Source organism: Ambystoma mexicanum, chromosome 2q (assembly GCF_040938575.1).
Source record: "Ambystoma mexicanum isolate Mex_15411 chromosome 2q, UKY_AmexF1_1, whole genome shotgun sequence".
Taxonomy (NCBI): Eukaryota; Metazoa; Chordata; class Amphibia; order Caudata; family Ambystomatidae; genus Ambystoma; species Ambystoma mexicanum.
Genome location: NC_090924.1, coordinates 431,196,318 through 431,214,729, shown reverse-complemented (window position 1 = coordinate 431,214,729; position 18,412 = coordinate 431,196,318). Strand labels below are relative to the sequence as shown.

At 52.0% G+C, this 18,412-nt stretch overlaps 1 protein-coding gene across 1 annotated transcript in view; it reads left to right on the top strand.

Annotated features, from left to right (window-relative positions):
* HDAC6 (histone deacetylase 6) overlaps positions 1–18,412 on the top strand; it is a 1,945,770-nt gene that overhangs the window by 1,717,856 nt on the left and 209,502 nt on the right. Inside the window, exon 27 of the mRNA XM_069647471.1 lies at positions 17,680–17,826. Coding sequence (XP_069503572.1) covers positions 17,680–17,826 — 147 coding nt within the window. The remainder of the gene's footprint in view (positions 1–17,679; positions 17,827–18,412) is intronic.

The window sequence follows — 18,412 nt, the reverse complement described above, 5'->3', positions numbered from 1 at the left end:
TGCACTTAGTTAGAATTGTGATCATTAGCCTGCACCAGATCCAGACAGGATTGTGAATGTTCAGCTGCCCATCGTTTAGAGGGAATTGTGAACATTAGCCTGCGCCAGACCCATACTAGATTGTGAATGATAGCAATAGCGCACTTAGTTAGAATTGTGAACGTTAGCCTGTGCCGGACCCGGACAGGATTGTGATTGTTAGCAATGCCGCACTTAGTTAGAAATTGTGATCATTAGCCTGCACCAGATCCAGACAGGATTGTGAATGTTCAGCTGCCCATCGTTTAGAGGGAATTGTGAACATTAGCCTGCGCCAGACCCATACTAGATTGTGAATGATAGCAATAGCGCACTTAGTTAGAATTGTGAACGTTAGCCTGCGCTAGACCGTGACAAGATTGTGAAAGTTAGCCTGAGTTGCTTCTATATAGAAATGCAAATGTTGGCATGTCCCACACCTGTGTGGAGCTGTGAACATTAGCCTGATTCGCAGCTGGATAGAAATGTGAATGTAAATGTTAATATGCCCCACACGTGTATCACTGTGTACCCTGCTTTCCTGTTTCCCATGCTGTTGCTATATATCCGTATCCCCCCTCCTGTCGCTGTAAGCCCAGTCCCCTGTCTCTGTGTCCATGTGTCGCTCTGTTCCCTGCCATCCTGATCTCAGGCGCTTTAAAGATAACCATCATATCACATCACTACGCTTACTCTCTACTATACACCATCATTCAACTAGAACACAGCTATACCCCTGATTAATTTGGCCTAGCTGTTCACATACGAATACGACCCCATGAACACCTCATCACTCTGATAGAACGCAGGTAGCTAGGCACATTCCGGCCTAGTTGCTCACATATGTGTCCTTTCAGGCCTAACGCAGCCAGAGCCCAGTCAGGGTGTCCACCCACCAGACCGCACTCATCCAACTGATATCTTCAGCACCACACTTAATGCTAGGATGCAGCTACCATCCAGCAATTACATCAGCTGCACACTTCTGGTGCACCCACGCACCCTCTCTCTCTCTCTACTGACCAGAACTACGGTTCCCGAGGGCGTTCAACCTACCATTGCTTTGAGGTCATACCAATGATTATATAGGGCGCTATATAAATGCCAAATAACATAACATAACTCTATGTTGCAGTGGCAGGAGAAGGGAAGCTGAGCCGCAGGAGCCACAGCTTTCTATAGAGCGGATGACGGTCCCGAGAGGGTCTCTCCCTTTGATGGCTGTGCATGCCGAGGTTGCGCGGCAGGAAGCATTGTTGTGGAAAGCGTTCCCTTTGATTGCTGTGTATGCAGAGGTTGCGCAGCGGGAACGTTTTGAAAAGTGTTTTCCCAGAAGTGTGCTCCGTTGGCAGGCGAGCACTGGCGTGCTCCTGGAGCAAGGAATGCTTCTTTCCCAGCCATCGTGGACCGAGGGAAACAAACCGGAGGAGTTTGCCGTGTAGGGAGCGGTGAAGAAAGCAGAAGGCACTGTGGCTGCGGAGCGAGCAGACACGTATACAGCAATCGGTGAGTTTACCAATATTGAGTAACCCTCGTATGCTAGGGTATCGCGTGCTGGCCACTAGTACTTATATTGAATACCGAACTGATGTAAAGAAGTTAGTGGCACGATCAGAACCTTTTGAGCAGACAAGAAAGGATCAGTTATAATTGTTATCCTGAAAGCAAATATTATTGCCAAAGTGAAGAAAGGGCAATACTAAGGCAAACTAATAATAACCTGCATTGCCAATGCCAATAGAGGGAAGAAGTGAAGCAGCTAGTTAAAACATTTATTGCCAACGTGAGGAAGAGGCAATAGTTGGAAAAGACCCCAACAAGCATTTTGGGAAAACAAGAGTGGGAGGAACAGAAGCCCTCCTGATAGGAGTCATTCAGGAGGAGTATAAACCTGCATTGCATGTAGCAATCACAAGGGCAGTACAAATAGCACCAATTTGAATCATGTCTTCCCGGAAAAAGTAGTAACTCTTTTATATTGTTGAAAGTCGAAGACTTTACCAAATTATTTGAACTGAACTTTACCACAGGAGTACTTGAAGTAGTGTTGAAAGCTGTTAGTCCTGGCAGGTGAGTACACCACTCCAGAACATTGTAGTAGTAATCCTGGCAGGTTAGTGTACCACGAAGAAGTCCTTGAAGTACTGTGTTGTGGTTAAAGGCTGTGAAGAAGTGGCAAGACCACACTAAGCATATTTTGAGCTGTTGTGAAATCATCCTGACAATACATTGTTGTTGACACTGTGGAATCATTCTGACAAAGCATTGCTGTTGATGCGGATGTATTCTGGAAGTGTTTTTATTACCAAGGAGAAGTTATGTTGTACTCTTAGCTACAAGTGGAGTGATTAAAAACGTGTCATTTAGTTGAACTGTTGGCTGAAAGCCAAGTGGAATTCTTTTGGAACAAGAAGAACTTTATAATCGAAACTTGGTTACAAAACCAAACTTTTCTATTCTGATTGGAAATAGTGCTTTGAATCTGGGCAATGGGATTCGACTCAGGGGACAAGGATATACAGTGATTTGCTCTGTGTTAAACTTAACTGTAATTTCTGTTATATTACCTTTCCTTTATGTGTTGGATGTATGTATAAGTGTGAGGGGCAGATTCATTTTATTGGAGTGTTTCCTTTATTTTATTTCGATGTTGAGGTAGGCAGGGAATCCTCGTTCAGTTAGGGTTAGTGAGGCGTTTGTCCAACCCTTTTGAGTTAATAAAATGGCAGCTTGTGAAAAAACTTTATCAAGTTGTCCGCCTCACATTTCTGACCCCTCACATGCACCCTGTACACTGTTTACATTAGGACAAGCTTTATTATTTGTAACATTTCTGCTAGAATACATAGGTGTTCATCTAACCCCTTTTCACTTCGAATCTACTTATAAAACCACTCTGTTAAAACACCAGAAGTCAGTGTCATGTGTGTAATTTCTTTGCCTTACCACACCACCTTGGTGCCGTAGGGTGGACCTGCTGTTCCTGTGGAGGTGGGGGGAGGCTTGAATTTCAAAGAGTGGCAGTTGTCACAGGTAATGTCACAAGTGTGCTCCTTTTTGCCAGATGGCCATCTATTCCCGTAGGGGGCATAATATTTAATCTTGGTGCAGAGACAGGGTTCTGGACTCTTTGGCTCGTCCAACCTTTGCTCTTCTGGATTTTCTGCTATTTGGCCAAGCTGGGCCTACAGATTGGAACTGTGATGGAATGCCTTGCGCAACCAGAGCCTATAAGAAAACGCCTGTACAAAGCTTATATTTCACTATCCTCAACTGTTATGCAGGCTTTGTAGGGCTTGGTTTAATAATTTCTGATGGTGGCGCCATTCCAGCCCTCCATTCTTGGTTTTTGAGGTTGCTCACCCTTAAGGTGACTTTTCTGGTTCCAATCACTAGCACTACCCTCCACCTCTGCATTTCAAGGCAGAGGAGAGGTTTCACTGTCCCTGCACAGAGGGCTCTCTGCTGCTGTGTCTGCCCGAAAAGAGGCATCAGGAAGGATGACCAGCTCTTGGCTGGTTACGCTGGAGTTTATGGAGGCAGGGCCATCACCAAACCATGTATAGGTCCATCTTCCACTGCATTTCGGAGTGCTCTGATCTGGCTGGAGAGGAGGTGCCTGAAGGTCTCGGGAGCACATGGTACCAGAAGGTTGCCAGTCACTTCTGCAGAGGGGTATCTCCGGATTTTACACCTGGCACACTGATGCATGCTATTCCTTATCTCCAACTTGTCCCTCGTGTTGGATTGTTGTTATCTTCTTGCTGTCATTCGATCCCTATGCAATGTCATCCTAGAGAAAAAGCATTATAGTGTGTGCCAATGGCTCCATATATACTGGCCTTGACGCACGTCCAGCACAATGTGTGTGCAACAGTATCGAGCGGAGCTTCATGGTGCCCCCCTGATGGTGGAATAAGATTCCAGAGAGCACCTGGCTGTGGGAGATGTGTTAGTATTGCCTTCCACAAATTCTTCTTTCAGCTTTTCTACTTCATCCACATTTATTTATTTATGCCTTTGTAAAGCGCACGAAGCCCGCAGGCATCTAGGCGCAGACACTTAAGAAGATGGTTACAATTTTAGGTAGCTTTGAGTATATAAATTAAATGCATTCTGCCTGGATTGAGGAAATCGTGCATAATCTGGATGTGTCCATCGCTCTAATGTTCTTATTGTAAAGAACAAGGCTATTCGGAAAATCAGAGAATTTGTTTGTGATTTATGGTGGGTTCACCTCATGTAACAAGGCAGCTGCTCTAACTACTATTGCCGGATGGATAGTTTAAACTTTGCAAGATACGAGGGATTCCAGTTCCTCGACACTTGATATTCATTCAACCATGGCAAAGGCAACATCCTAGGCTCATCAGAGACAAATACCCATCGCAGACACCTGTATGGCAGCAACATGAGCCATGCCTTGTGTTTTCTGAAAGAGGAACTCCTTTGATGAATTTTTTAAAAGAGCTACAATGTTTTAACCAGGTAGACCTCCACCACCTTTTCCCATGAGCCCGGGTTGGGCATTTGCAGTCTTCTCCACCCTAGATTTTTTTGATACATCAAATTGCCAGCCAGTTGGGGTGGATGTGGTACAGGTCATGGAAGGGCTGACTCACTGCAGCGGTTTCCCTGCATTTTCTGTGGCATTTTTATGCAGGGCAGTTCGCTGTGCCTTCCTTTTATGCCCCCCGCATTTTCCTACACCCTTAAATATAAAAAAAAAACTCCTACTACATGCCCCCAAATAAAATGCAGGGGAAAACTGACACAGTGAGTTAGGCAGGTGCCGTTCGGAAGACCGGAGTGCTGGATATAGGAGTTAAGAACATTTTCACCATCGGTATTCAGGTAGCCCTGCGTCTTGCCTTCCTCCTTCACAGCACCCTCCCAGCTATCTTCTCCGTATATGCTGCGTGTCAACCTTACATTTCAGAAAATCTAGTATGAGCTTGGATGAAACAGTGGTGATTTATAGGAGAGATGGGGCCTTCTCTTTACTGCCATCTTTGCACTGGGGACCATTTGAAAAGTGTCTCTTTTGTTCTGGAGATGGTTTACCAGTCCTATTTGTGGTGCAGCCATGTAAAACCATTTTTGAGGAGCAAACAACTAAGAGTACCAGAATAACCATAAACATAATTATGCTGTTCTCCAGCATGGGGTCTGGCATGGATTCACATGCTCATGAATATTCCCCGTCGTCAGGCTGGGAATCCTCGGTAAAGAAAAAACCAGTATCAGTTTCGTTTCTGATCTGTCTTTCGTAGTAATAACCAATCACTGGTCTCTGCGTCATACTGACCACAGCCAATGACTGCCCTCTACCTAAGCACCTCCTCCGGCAGCCATCTTCAGATTTTTACCGCACGTTCATGTGTTGGGATCCTCGTGCTATTGCTCTCGAGCGTTAGTGCTATTTTTCGCGCTTTTTCACAAAAAAACTTCGATTCTTTCGGTCAAAAGAGCCTCAAGCTCCACCGATCCTACATCCGATCTACGGGGACCCGTGTCGGATTCATCTGTGCCCCTCAAGGGTGAAGATTTCGTCGAGCTACACTTCGGAGGACTCCAGAAGCTTCTCAGGCCCGATCTCGGAGATGGCCCAGGAGAAGGGAAGCTCGACGCCCGGAAAGCTGTTCAGGGTCTGCCCTGGATGCCAGCTGCAGAACGTCTTCAAGGAGGACGAACACTCTTTCTGCCTTTACTGCCTTCATGAGGACAAGACGCACGTGGAGAAGGACTGTGCGTTTTGCGGCAACATGTCGGAACGGACCATGAAGGACCGCCATCAACGTCTCGCCAACTGGCTGGAGGGTAAGAGCCCGTCTGGCGAGAAGAAGAAGAAATCCGAGCGGTCTTCTAAGACCTTTGAGGGCGCCCCGGCGACGGGGGCCCAACATAAGGCCAAGCACCGCGAGTCCGCTGGCACCGGGAGCGCCGAACGGTCGGGCTCTACGGGCGCCAGGCAGGGCGCACCCTCCCCGGCACCATCAACCACGAGCCAACGCTCTGGGTCGGGTAAGAGGAAGGCCGAGCACCCGGTGAAGCTCCTGGAGAGGCCCCGGTCGAGCTCTAAGGCAGAGGAGGAGCGTGGCAGTGCCCCCTCCCTCAAGGATAAGGCGGTGAGCGCACCTAAGGTGGTGAAGGCCTTGATCCATCCGACCAAGCCCTCTATCGAAACGGTCGCGGCGGCCCTGGCTCAGCCTGTGGTGGCTGCACCAGTGGTGGCGACCTCAGGGCCCAGAATCTCCCTGCCTCCTCGGAGGGAGTCTTCCTTTGTGCCCATCGATAGGACCCCCGTGAAACCCTCCGTGGGGAAGAAGAAGGGGGGGCAGGGCGTCGTCGTAGATTCGGCCTCAACCTCAGAAGAGGAACTGATCGAGGTCTTAAGCCACGGCCTAGGCGTGGAAGAAGGCCAGCCCGTCGGAATGGACCCCGACGCAGGTGACGACGACGACATCGTCGAGGATACCGACGGGGCCCCTGCTCGCCCGTCGGATTCCCCTCTGCCAGCGCCGCAAGACAACTCGGCGGCCATTTTGTTGGCCATACAGTCCTTATGCTCCGAGATAAGGACGAGGCTACCGTTACCGACGGAGGAACCTCTCCCGTCGGGGGATCCAGAACCGGGACCTTCTGGTGTTCCCCCTACCAAGAAAAGAAGGATCCATCCACCACCTCCTTTTCAACCGTCGCGCCCCGTCCAGCCCTCCTCCCCGTCCACTCGAGGGGATGATACGGGGACTGACACGGCAGCGACGGGTACGGACGACGAGGCATACGACGAGGATTTTCCGTCGTCGCCTCCCACCAGGGCTTCTCCGCCCGACGAGATCGGATCTTTCCACTCCATGATCTCCAGGGCTTCCGAGCTTTTCCAACTCTGCCCTGAGGAGAAGAAAAAGGAAGGCTTCCTTTATCAGCGGCGCGAGGCCAAGAGGAAGACGGTCCTCGCAGTGCCTCTGTTGGACGACATTTGGGATGAGGGCCTTTCCCTCCTCAAGAACCCTTCCACGACGCCAGCAAGAAGAGACCGGTACGAGAAAAAGTACCGGGTCCCGGACACGGCCCCCCTATGCCTCCGGGCGCAGCCTACCCCGGACTCCGTCGTCTCCGCGGCAGCCAGGAAGAAAGCGGGGGGGGTGCGGCCTCCACGTCGACTTCCCCGCCGGACGGCGAGGGAAAGAAATTGGATGCTATGGGACGTAGAGTCATCTCGTCGGCAGCGACGACGATTAAAGCGGCCAACGCCTTGGCTATCGTGGCCCGCTACGACCGGGAGCTCTGGTACAAGATGGCTCCCCTGCTGGATTTTCTGCCGGACGACAAGAGGGCGGAGGCCCTTGAGATCCTGCAGGAAGGTGAGGTGGCTTCGGACCACGCCATCACCGTGGCGACGGACATCGCCGACACTGGGTTCCGCCAGCTGGGCAACGGCGTTTGCCTTCGACGTCGTGGATGGCTCAAAGCTACGGACTTTCGGCAGGACGTCCAGACCAGAGTCCTGGACATGCCTTTCGACGGGAACAACCTGTTTGGGAAGACAGTGGACGATTCCCTTCAGGCCATCAAGGCGGATACTGAGACGGCCCGGGCCCTTGGAGTCCTGCAGCTACGACGGACGCCCTTTCGGAGCGGCGGAGGCAAGGGCGCCTCCAAAGGTTCCGGCGGCGGTTTCGCTTCCTACCGTCAAGCGGCCCGCTCGTCGTCGCAAGAGGCCTACAGAGGACGAGGCAAGTTTAGCGGACCCCGCCGTCGTCGCCAAGGAGGTCAAGGCGGCAAGGCCGCGTCCAAGCAGGATTGAACCGGCCGTGGGGTCGGGCCCCCACCGAAGCACCCCGGTGGGAGGCCGGCTGGCGGGCTTCGTCAGCGTGTGGGAGTCCATCTCCACCGACCGTTGGGTGCTGGACGCCCTGGCCCGGGGCCACGCGCTCGAATTTCAAAGAAGGTGCCCGCGCGTCCCCCCCGTGGCCAGGAAAGAACTTCACGTCCCTCAACTTCTCCTGGAGGTAAAGGCGATGCTCAGAAAGGGCGCCATCGAACTCGTCCCAAAGAGGCTTCGGGGCTCCGGAGTCTACTCGCGATACTTCCTCGTGAAGAAGAAGACGGGAGGATGGCGCCCCATCCTGGACCTGCGACGTCTGAACAAGTTCATCAAGGCGCAGAAGTTCCGGATGGTCACCCTCCAGCACGTCCTGGGTCAGCTGGAGGAAGGAGACTTCCTATCGTCGTTGGATTTGGAGGATGCCTACTTCCACATTCCCATCCTAAAGGGGCACCGAAAATTCCTCAGATTCGTGGTCCAAGGGCGTCATTACCAGTTCAAAGCCCTTCCCTTCGGACTACGGTCGGCACCCAGGGTTTTCACCAAGTGCCTCGCACCGGTGGCGGCGCAGCTGCGCCGCGAGGGGATTCACGTCTACCCCTACCTGGACGACTGGCTCATCCGCGCCAAGACGAGGGAGCTCGCCGTGGTCCACACGGCAAGGACCGTCCAACTCCTCACGGACCTGGGATTCTCCGTGAACTACGCCAAATCCCACCTGGTGCCCGCGCAAGTCGCACTGTTTCTGGGAGCGAGGCTCGACACAGTGTCCCTTCTGGCCTCCCCGTCGGAGGAGAGGACCAGGACCATCTTGGGCAAGGTGCAACGGATGTTGGTGTCACTCGCAGTCGCGGCCATCGCCGTGACTGGCGTTTACTTCCGCGTTGGAGTTTGAGAGGTCATGGGGGAAGGTTGCTTTAGTCCCTTTTTTGTGTTTATGGCCGCAGCTCCTAACGCGAGACGCAACGCTGCCGGGAGTATAAAATCCCTGCCTCCCGGCAGGTCATTGCGTTGCAACCCCTCTTCGTTGTTTACTTCGTTTCTGGGTCCTTCGCTCTTCCTCTGCACCTCGCTTTGGATTCTACTAGGGGTTAATATTTACCCCCACGCGGTTACTTCTCATAGGTGTCCAGTCACCAGTAACCTCCATACTTTGTTTCCCTTTGCCATCCGCCGACCCCCTTTAGGCGGCGTCTGCCGTGCTCTCTCTCTCTCTCTCTCTCTCTCTCTCTCTCTCTCTCTCTCTCTCTCTCTCTCTCTCTCTCTCTCTCTCTCTCTCTCTCTCTCTCTCTCTCCCTCTCGTCCTCTCACCTAGCTCTTGAGTCTGGTCATCGCGGGGTTTTCTCTCCCGTGCTCCCGTGTTCCTCCGCAGTGCCTCTCGGAAGACTTCTACCTTCAGTCCGGACCTCCCAGCTGCTGTTTCCCTCGCCTCTCTCCAGGTCGACCGCTACAGTGGACGTTTTTCAGCGTTTGGTGATCCTTCGCTTCCTCCTCTTCATCGGTGGACTGCTGGCCTTCTGAGAACAGTCTTGGCACCTCCTATCAGGGTTTTTTCCCCTAGTGGGTTTTTCCCTGCTTTTTCTGGTTTGATTCCGGAGAGGGGGTCGCTGTGCCGCTGTTCACACCCAGCGGCCACAGTGGCTTCTCTCCGTGACAAGCCCTCGCACCAGAGGAAAGAGAGAGACTACCTGGCACGTCGAGGCCTGCAAGATACCATCGACTCGGAAAGCCCAGGTGAGGAGAACGTGGGTACGGAGGGAACACAGTCAAAGGTACCCCTTCAGTCACAGATTGCAACGCCAAAGAGTATCACGATGTCAGCTGACGAACAAGTCCAAGAGCTCTGGAAGGCATTCCAAGCGATGTCCCAAGAGCTACAAGGGGTCAAGACTGAGAACGCTTTGCTTAAACAGATGGTTGCGGCTAGGGAACCTACTCCCTCGGAATTGCCACCCATGGCACTGTCCTCGGGGAAATTTGATGGCTCCCCAAAGAAGGTAAAGGAGTTTCTCGAAGCATGCCTGGTTCACTTTACGTTCAGACCCCGTACCTTTGCTACAGATCAGGCCCGGGTGGGTTTCCTAATAACCAACATGACGGGAAACGCTCTTTCCTGGGCCACCCCTCTGGTGACTAGCGGAAACGCCATTCTGCAGGACTATCCGGGGTTTCAGAATCTTCTCAAGCACACCTTCGAACGACCAGAGCTCTCCTTTACAGCCTGCGAAGACCTGTTGGATGTCAGGCAAGGCTCGCTAGACGTGTTATCATACATCTCCTCTTTCAAGACATTAGCAGCCGGGGCCGGATGGCCCGAGACAGCCCAGTATGCCATTTTCAGAAGAGGACTGAAGGAAGAAATTAAAGACGAGCTAGCCAGGTCTCCTCGTTCTCCTACTTTCACAGATCTACTTTCTGCTGCTCTTCACATCGAGTATCGCCTTCAGGAGAGACGAGTTGAACGTCGTAAGCAAAGGACTCCTGGCCATAACTCAGACCCCTCTGTACCCGTTCTCCCTGGTCGCTCTACTAACATCATTACGGAAGAACCTATGCAGATCGGTGCTACCAGGGCGCCCTTGTCCGCTGCTGAAAGACGTCGCAGAAGAGAGAAAGGACTGTGTGCCTACTGCGGATCAGAGCAGCATTTTCTCAGAGACTGCACAGAACTGTCAAACAAGAGGTCGGGAAACGACTACCCTCGGCGTTAGTAGGGACAAACGACCGAGGGTCTTTAAGAAATCTCCATCGTCCCTATGTTTCTCTGTCAGTGACCTCTTCCGAGTCTAAGGAAGATTCCAGGCTAATGGTCATTCCAGTACAACTCAACCTCGGAAACCATCAGGAGGAGACACTGGCTCTGTTGGACTGTGGCGCGGCAGGGAACTTTGTTGACACCGTGTGGGCTGACAAGGTGGGCCTCCGTCGAATTCCCCGGGCAGAAGGTCAGAAGGTGGAAGGAGTAGACGGCTCGCCTTTGTCCTCAGGTCCTATCACCCATACCACTGAGGAACTCACTTTGACGATCAACCAACATAAGGAAGTCCTGAGTTTTGATATTATCAGAGCGGCTCATTTTCCCATCATCTTGGGCATTACCTGGCTCCGACGACACAATCCTCTGATTAATTGGACCGAGAACCAAATAAGCTTCAGTTCCCCATATTGCGCTACTAACTGTTGTTCTCTGGAAGGTCGGGCTGATCTTCAGCCAGTCAAGGTGTTTCCCAATAATCATGTAGGTATCCATGCTTTACCCTATTTCTGCTCAGATTTTTCAGACGTTTTTCAGGAGTGCCTCCATGCCAGACTTCCACCCCATCGGCCAGAGGACTGCACTATCGACCTGGAGCCCCATGCCTTGGTGCCATTCGGAAGGATGTTCGCCCTCACTCAGACCGAGAGACAAGTGCTTCAGAAATACTTGGATACCAACATGGAGAATGGTCTCATACAACCTTCCAAGTCTCCAGCAGGAGCCCCTTTGTTTTTTATAAAGAAAAGAGATTCCACCGATCTTAGACCTTGCATCGACTACAGGGGTCTAAATACAGTGACAGTCCGTGACAGGTATCCGATGCCCCTAATCACGGATATTATTGAGGCAGTGCAAGGTGCTCGAATCTTTACCAAACTGGACCTACGAAACGCTTACCATTTGTTGCGGATAGCCAAGGGTGACGAATGGAAAACTGCGTTTCGTACTCCTCTGGGCCTATATGAATACAAGGTAATGCCGTTTGGCTTGGTGAACGCCCCTGCGGTATTTCAGAGGTTCATGGACCGGATGTTCTCCGACATGCTTTCCATCTCGGTCATCATCTATTTAGATGATATCTTGGTTTTTTCCCCTAATATGAGAGAACACATAGCACAAGTACGACGAGTTTTGGAGCGTCTTAAGGAAAACCATCTTCTGGTCAAAGAGGAGAAGTGCAGCTTCGCGGTACCTTCGGTACATTATCTGGGATACGTGCTATCAGAAGAAGGGATCGCCATGGATCCTGACAAGATGCAAGTGATTCTTGGCTGGCCGGCCCCGACCTCTGTCCGGGAGGTTCAGAGGTTCTTGGGTCTTTCAAATTACTACCGAAGATTCATTCCGAACTTTTCAGAGGTGGTGTTTCCCATCACCCGCCTACTCAAGAAGACGGCCTATCCTTTTTCCTGGTCTACTGAAGCAGAAAGAAGTTTCTGTCATCTAAAAACCCTCTTCTGCTCTGCCCCGATTCTGCAGCATCCAAACCAAACTCTTCCATTTATTCTGGAGACGGACGCCTCCGCTATCGCTGTAGGAGCAGTGTTGCTTCAGTCTTTCAACAAGGTGGAGCATCCGGTCGCCTATCTCTCTAAGACTCTTTCTCCCAGCCAGCTCAACTACTCGGTTTTGGAGAAAGAATTGTTGGCGATGAAATTGGCTTGTGAGGAATGGAGGCACCTTCTCATGGGTGCCCGTCATCGGTTTCTCATTCGCACTGACCACAAAAACCTCAAGGCTTTACAGGACATGGAATGTTCTAACTCCAGACAAGCTAGATGGGCCTACCTGTTTTCGCAGTACGACTTCCAGATCACGTACATCCCTGGGTCTCTCAACCGTCTGGCTGACGCTTTGTCTCGCAAAGATTCCCACTTGGAAACGGTAGCGGTCAAGTCTGAGCCGTTATTCCACAGAAATCGGATCTTAGCCACAGTGAGTTCTTTCCTTCAGGAGGTCAAGGCTGCCGTTGCGCAAGAGGCTCCCCAGTTCTCTTTTTCCGTTGATTCTCCTTTCCAAATCAAAGACGGCTGGGTCTTCTACAAGAAGAAGTGGTATATTCCTGAGGGGTCACTGCGCCGGAAAATCCTTAAATGGTGTCACGACTCACGTCTAGGTGGACACCGAAGCGGGAATGGTACGTTGGAACTCATCTCGAGATCGTTCCAGTGGCCCAACATCAGGAGAGACGTGTTTAACTACGTAAAGACCTGCCCTACTTGTGCCAGTGTCAAATATGCTTCCGGGAAGCCCCTAGGACTTCTTACCCAAGCAGAGATGCCGACTCGCCCGTGGGGTCTCATCTCCACGGACTTCATAGTGGAGCTTCCCGACTCCGAGTCATGCACATGTATCATGGTGACAGTGGACTCTCTAAGCAAGCTAGCCCATTTCTCTCCTCTTCCAGGACTCCCTTCGGCCACCAAAATGGCAGAAACCTTTGCCCGAGATATCTTTAAGCATCATGGCCTCCCCGACAAGATGATATCCGATCGAGGAAGCCAGTACATATCCAAATTCTGGACGGCTTTATGTACTCGATTGGGGATGGAAAGGGCCCTATCCTCAGGGTTTCACCCCCAGACAAACGGCCAAACGGAGCGACTCAACGCAACTTTGGAGCAGTACTTGCGATGTTTTATTTCCCAGTGCCAAGATAATTGGGTTTCTCTACTCCCTACGGCGGAATTCGTGTACAACAACTCCAAGCACAGTGCCACTGGCCTATCACCTTTTTATTGTACCTATGGCGTTCACCCGCGTTATCTAATGCCCGAGGTACCCAGTTACTCCAACTCTCCCACTGCAGAAGAGGTGTTAAGTAATCTCAAGGAGGCCAGGGACAGTGCATTAACGAGTTTGGCGGATTGCAGACGGCGGAATAAGACCGAGGCCGATAAACACCGCAGGGATACACCTTCATGGAAACCGGGGGACAAAGTGTGGTTGTCCACCAGATTCCTTCCCAGATGGACAAGGCCTTCTAAACTATCTCCTCGTTTCTTGGGACCTTTTCCCATCCTCTCCAAGGTCAATCCAGTTGCCTATCGCCTACAACTCTCTCCGTCTCTCAGACGCATACACCCTGTTTTTCACGCCTCTCTTCTTAAACCTTACTATTCAGATCCCAATCACCGGTCTCTCCGCCGGAAACTACCTGTCACTACAACCGACCAGGAGGAATACGAAGTTTCCGCCATTCGTGATTCCAGATTCCTTCATGGTCGGTTGGAATACCTCCTGTCATGGAAGGGTTTCCCAAGGTCGGAGGATTCCTGGGAGCCAGCTTCCCATGTACATGCCCCTCAACTGTTGGCAAAGTTCCATCGCTTGCACCCAGGTAGGCCTGGGCGGTTGCACTCTAGGGGGGGGCATACTGTCACTCGCAGTCGCGGCCATCGCCGTGACTGGCGTTTACTTCCGCGTTGGAGTTTGAGAGGTCATGGGGGAAGGTTGCTTTAGTCCCTTTTTTGTGTTTATGGCCGCAGCTCCTAACGCGAGACGCAACGCTGCCGGGAGTATAAAATCCCTGCCTCCCGGCAGGTCATTGCGTTGCAACCCCTCTTCGTTGTTTACTTCGTTTCTGGGTCCTTCGCTCTTCCTCTGCACCTCGCTTTGGATTCTACTAGGGGTTAATATTTACCCCCACGCGGTTACTTCTCATAGGTGTCCAGTCACCAGTAACCTCCATACTTTGTTTCCCTTTGCCATCCGCCGACCCCCTTTAGGCGGCGTCTGCCGTGCTCTCTCTCTCTCTCTCTCTCTCTCTCTCTCTCTCTCTCTCTCTCTCTCTCTCTCTCTCTCTCTCTCTCTCTCTCTCTCTCTCTCTCTCTCTCCCTCTCGTCCTCTCACCTAGCTCTTGAGTCTGGTCATCGCGGGGTTTTCTCTCCCGTGCTCCCGTGTTCCTCCGCAGTGCCTCTCGGAAGACTTCTACCTTCAGTCCGGACCTCCCAGCTGCTGTTTCCCTCGCCTCTCTCCAGGTCGACCGCTACAGTGGACGTTTTTCAGCGTTTGGTGATCCTTCGCTTCCTCCTCTTCATCGGTGGACTGCTGGCCTTCTGAGAACAGTCTTGGCACCTCCTATCAGGGTTTTTTCCCCTAGTGGGTTTTTCCCTGCTTTTTCTGGTTTGATTCCGGAGAGGGGGTCGCTGTGCCGCTGTTCACACCCAGCGGCCACAGTGGCTTCTCTCCGTGACAAGCCCTCGCACCAGAGGAAAGAGAGAGACTACCTGGCACGTCGAGGCCTGCAAGATACCATCGACTCGGAAAGCCCAGGTGAGGAGAACGTGGGTACGGAGGGAACACAGTCAAAGGTACCCCTTCAGTCACAGTTGGTGGCCGACGCGGCCAAAGTGAGGTCCATCAAGTCCCTCCTCGGGATGATGTCTTCCTGCATCTACCTCATTCCCATGTGCAGGCTCCGGATGCGCCCGTTGCAAGAATTCCTGGATGCGCGCTGGATCCAGACGACGGGCAGCTTCGAGGAAAGGATCAAGCTCGACGAGAGTTTCCGACGAGCGATACGGTGGTGGGGCACCCGCGCGCATCTGACGGCGGGCATGGACTTCCAGACCCCAGCCCACCAGGTGACTGTGACCACGGATGCCTCCCTAGAAGGGTGGGGAGCGCACACCGAAAATCTGCACGCAAGGGGACTCTGGCTCCCGACGGAGAAGTCCCTGCATATCAACGTCCTGGAGCTCCGTGCAGTGTTTTGGGCCCTCAGGTCCTTCCTCCCGTCCCTCAAGGGCAAGGTGGTGAGGATCTTCACCGACAACACCACCACCATGTTTTACATCAGGAAACAGGGCGGAACCAGGTCCCCAGCGCTGTCCAAGGAGGCGCAGGACCTGTGGCATTGGGCGGCGCCCAAGGGATTCTTCTGGTGCCGTTTCATCTGGCAGGGATAAAAAACACCATCGCCGACTCACTCAGCAGGGAGCTGCGCTCGTGCCACGAGTGGGAACTACGGCAGGATCTGGTGGATCGCCTCTTCCGACGGTGGGGCACACCCCAGATCGACCTGTTCGCGACGGCGACGAACACCAAGTGCCGGAGGTTCGCCAGCAGGTTTCCCCAGACGAGGAGCATGGGCGATGCTTTCTCGTTCCCCTGGGAGGGCCTGTTCCTCTACGCGTTCCCTCCCTTGCCTCTGCTAATCCGGCTCGTCAACCAGCTCAAGAGGTCACGGTGCAGGATGATCCTCGTCGCACCTGCGTGGCCGAGGCAGATATGGTTCCCGGACCTTCTGGACTTGTCAGCGTCCCCGCCGATCAAGCTGCCGGCGGACGCGGATCTACTCTCCAGGGAAGGAGGCGCCATCCTCCACCACGACCCGAAGTCGCTGAACTTGCAGGCCTGGCTCCTGCAGCGCTAGAGTTTGGAGGATACGACATACCGGCCGATTGCAGAGAGGTTCTTGCAAAGGCCAGGGCGTCCTCGACTCTTAAATGCTACGGACACAAATGGAAGAGGTTCTCTGTCTGGTGCCACGCACAGAAGATTAACCCTCTACGGATTACGGCTCCCCAAGTACTGCCGTACCTGCTGACGCTGGCCAAAGCTGGTCTGGCACACGCGTCCATCAAGATTCATCTTGCTGCGATCTCCAGATACACCAGAACCACGGGCCGGACGTCCTTGTGGTCTCATCGTCTGGTGAAAGAGTTCATGAAGGGACTGTTCAGATCGTTCCCGCCGGTGAAGGCTCCGGCCCCGGCGTGGGAGCTCAACGTGGTGCTGACCAAGCTCATGGGACCTCCGTTCGAGCCTCTGCACTCGGCCCCGTTGAAGTTTCTATCGTGGAAAACAGCTTTTCTCGTGGCCATCACCTCCGCACGACGAGTGGGAGAGATCCAGGCCCTTTCCTGCAAGGCCCCGTACTTGACTTTCCACGACACGAGGGTAGTGCTCAGGAGCACCCCTCCTTCATGCCCAAGGTACCGTCGGACTTCCATCTCAACGAACCCTTGGTGTTACCTGTGTTCTTCCCGTCGCCTTCGTCGCCGGCTGAGAGGACTTTGCACTCGCTGGATGTAGCTAGAGCGCTGAAGTTCTACGTGGACCGCACGAAGGGTTTTCGGAAGACGTCACAACTCTTTGTGAACTTTGGACCTGTCAATCAGGGGAAGGCTCTCTCGAAGGCTTCCATCTCCAGATGGCTCTCCGGCTGTATCATGTACTGTCACCGGTTGGCAAACCGACCGCTGCCTGGCCGTCCGAGAGCCCATTCCACCAGAGCGATCGCAGCTACCACGGCGTTCCTATCTGGTGTGCCCCTGCTGGACATATGCAGGGCTGCTACGTGGAGGTCGACGCACACCTTCACGAAATTCTACTGCGTCGACCGGGATTCCAGGGAGGAGTCCAGGGTCGGCCAAGCAGTGCTGCGCAACCTGTTCGCCTGAGGTGAGCCTGGTGAGGAGGTAAGATGCTTAATGTTGAGTTAATGTGATGCTTAATGTTGAGCCTTTGCCACCTCCCGTGGTTTTGCATGTGTGTACTGCTATGTATTCTTTATTCATGAGCATGTGAATCCATGCCAGACCCCATGCTGGAGAAGGAACAAGTTACTTACCTGTAACTGTTGTTCTCCAGCATGGGTCTGGCATGGATTCACATGCGAACCCTCCCGCCTACCCCTCTGCGGCTCTTCACTTGGTCATACTGCCACTTCACGTGCTTCCAAATCTGAAGATGGCTGCCGGAGGAGGTGCTTAGGTAGAGGGCAGTCATTGGCTGTGGTCAGTATGACGCAGAGACCAGTGATTGGTTATTACTACGAAAGACAGATCAGAAACGAAACTGATACTGGTTTTTTCTTTACCGAGGATTCCCAGCCTGACGACGGGGAATATTCATGAGCATGTGAATCCATGCCAGACCCATGCTGGAGAACAACAGTTACAGGTAAGTAACTTGTTCCCTGTCCATTACTGTACTGAAATACTATGATAGTTGATTTGTAGCACAGGCCTGTTAGCATTATAATCCTTCTGAATATTATATTTGGTAGGGTGGTTTAGTGTGCAAAAAGCAAGGCGCTCAAGGCCTTTTCTTATGTCTTTTATAGGCTATGTTGCATGCCGTTATACCACTATCCTGGTGCCCACACTTGGAATCAATACAACCAGTGCCTGCGTGTGGTCTCAATGTGAAGGAAGCTTGTCAAGACTGTGGCAGCACAGAGGAAAACTGGGTCTGTCTAGTCTGTTATGAGGTAATGTTTTTTTTTTCTTTTTCAGGCTTTTCTCAATATGAGTGATGGGTTGTTAAAACATATTTTTCAGAATCACCTGGATTTGTATTGCTTGTGCCATCCCTGCCATAAAATGAGCACTGGGCATAAAGTGGGCAAATGTGCATTGATGGGGCAATGGATCGCCATAGGCAAGTGGGCTGTATTGTCTGTGTGTCTAGCGTACTCTGTCTCTCAACATATCTTTCCCATAAATTGAATATATTATTTTTCCAACCTGTAAATCCATTTTCGGTTCTTGTGGTATGTGTAGGCTGCTGTCTGTTAGGTAAGATTTTCGTATTTGTGATACATCTTCCTGACCTCTGTCAACCCCAGAACTTTTTTATTGGACTTTGTCCCTAGGTGAGTGGGAATCTTTTTCGCCTCTCACCTACAGTCTTTCACTCTTTTTATGGGTGTCTTTTTTTGTGTCTCTCCATGGTCTATGGTTGGAATTATAATTTCCTATAACTTTTGTACTTAGGATGGGTTGCCCCTTTGGGCTTCCCTGTTAATTTCTCTTTAATGTACTTGTGTGAAATACTGATCCCAAGGGGTAAAGAGG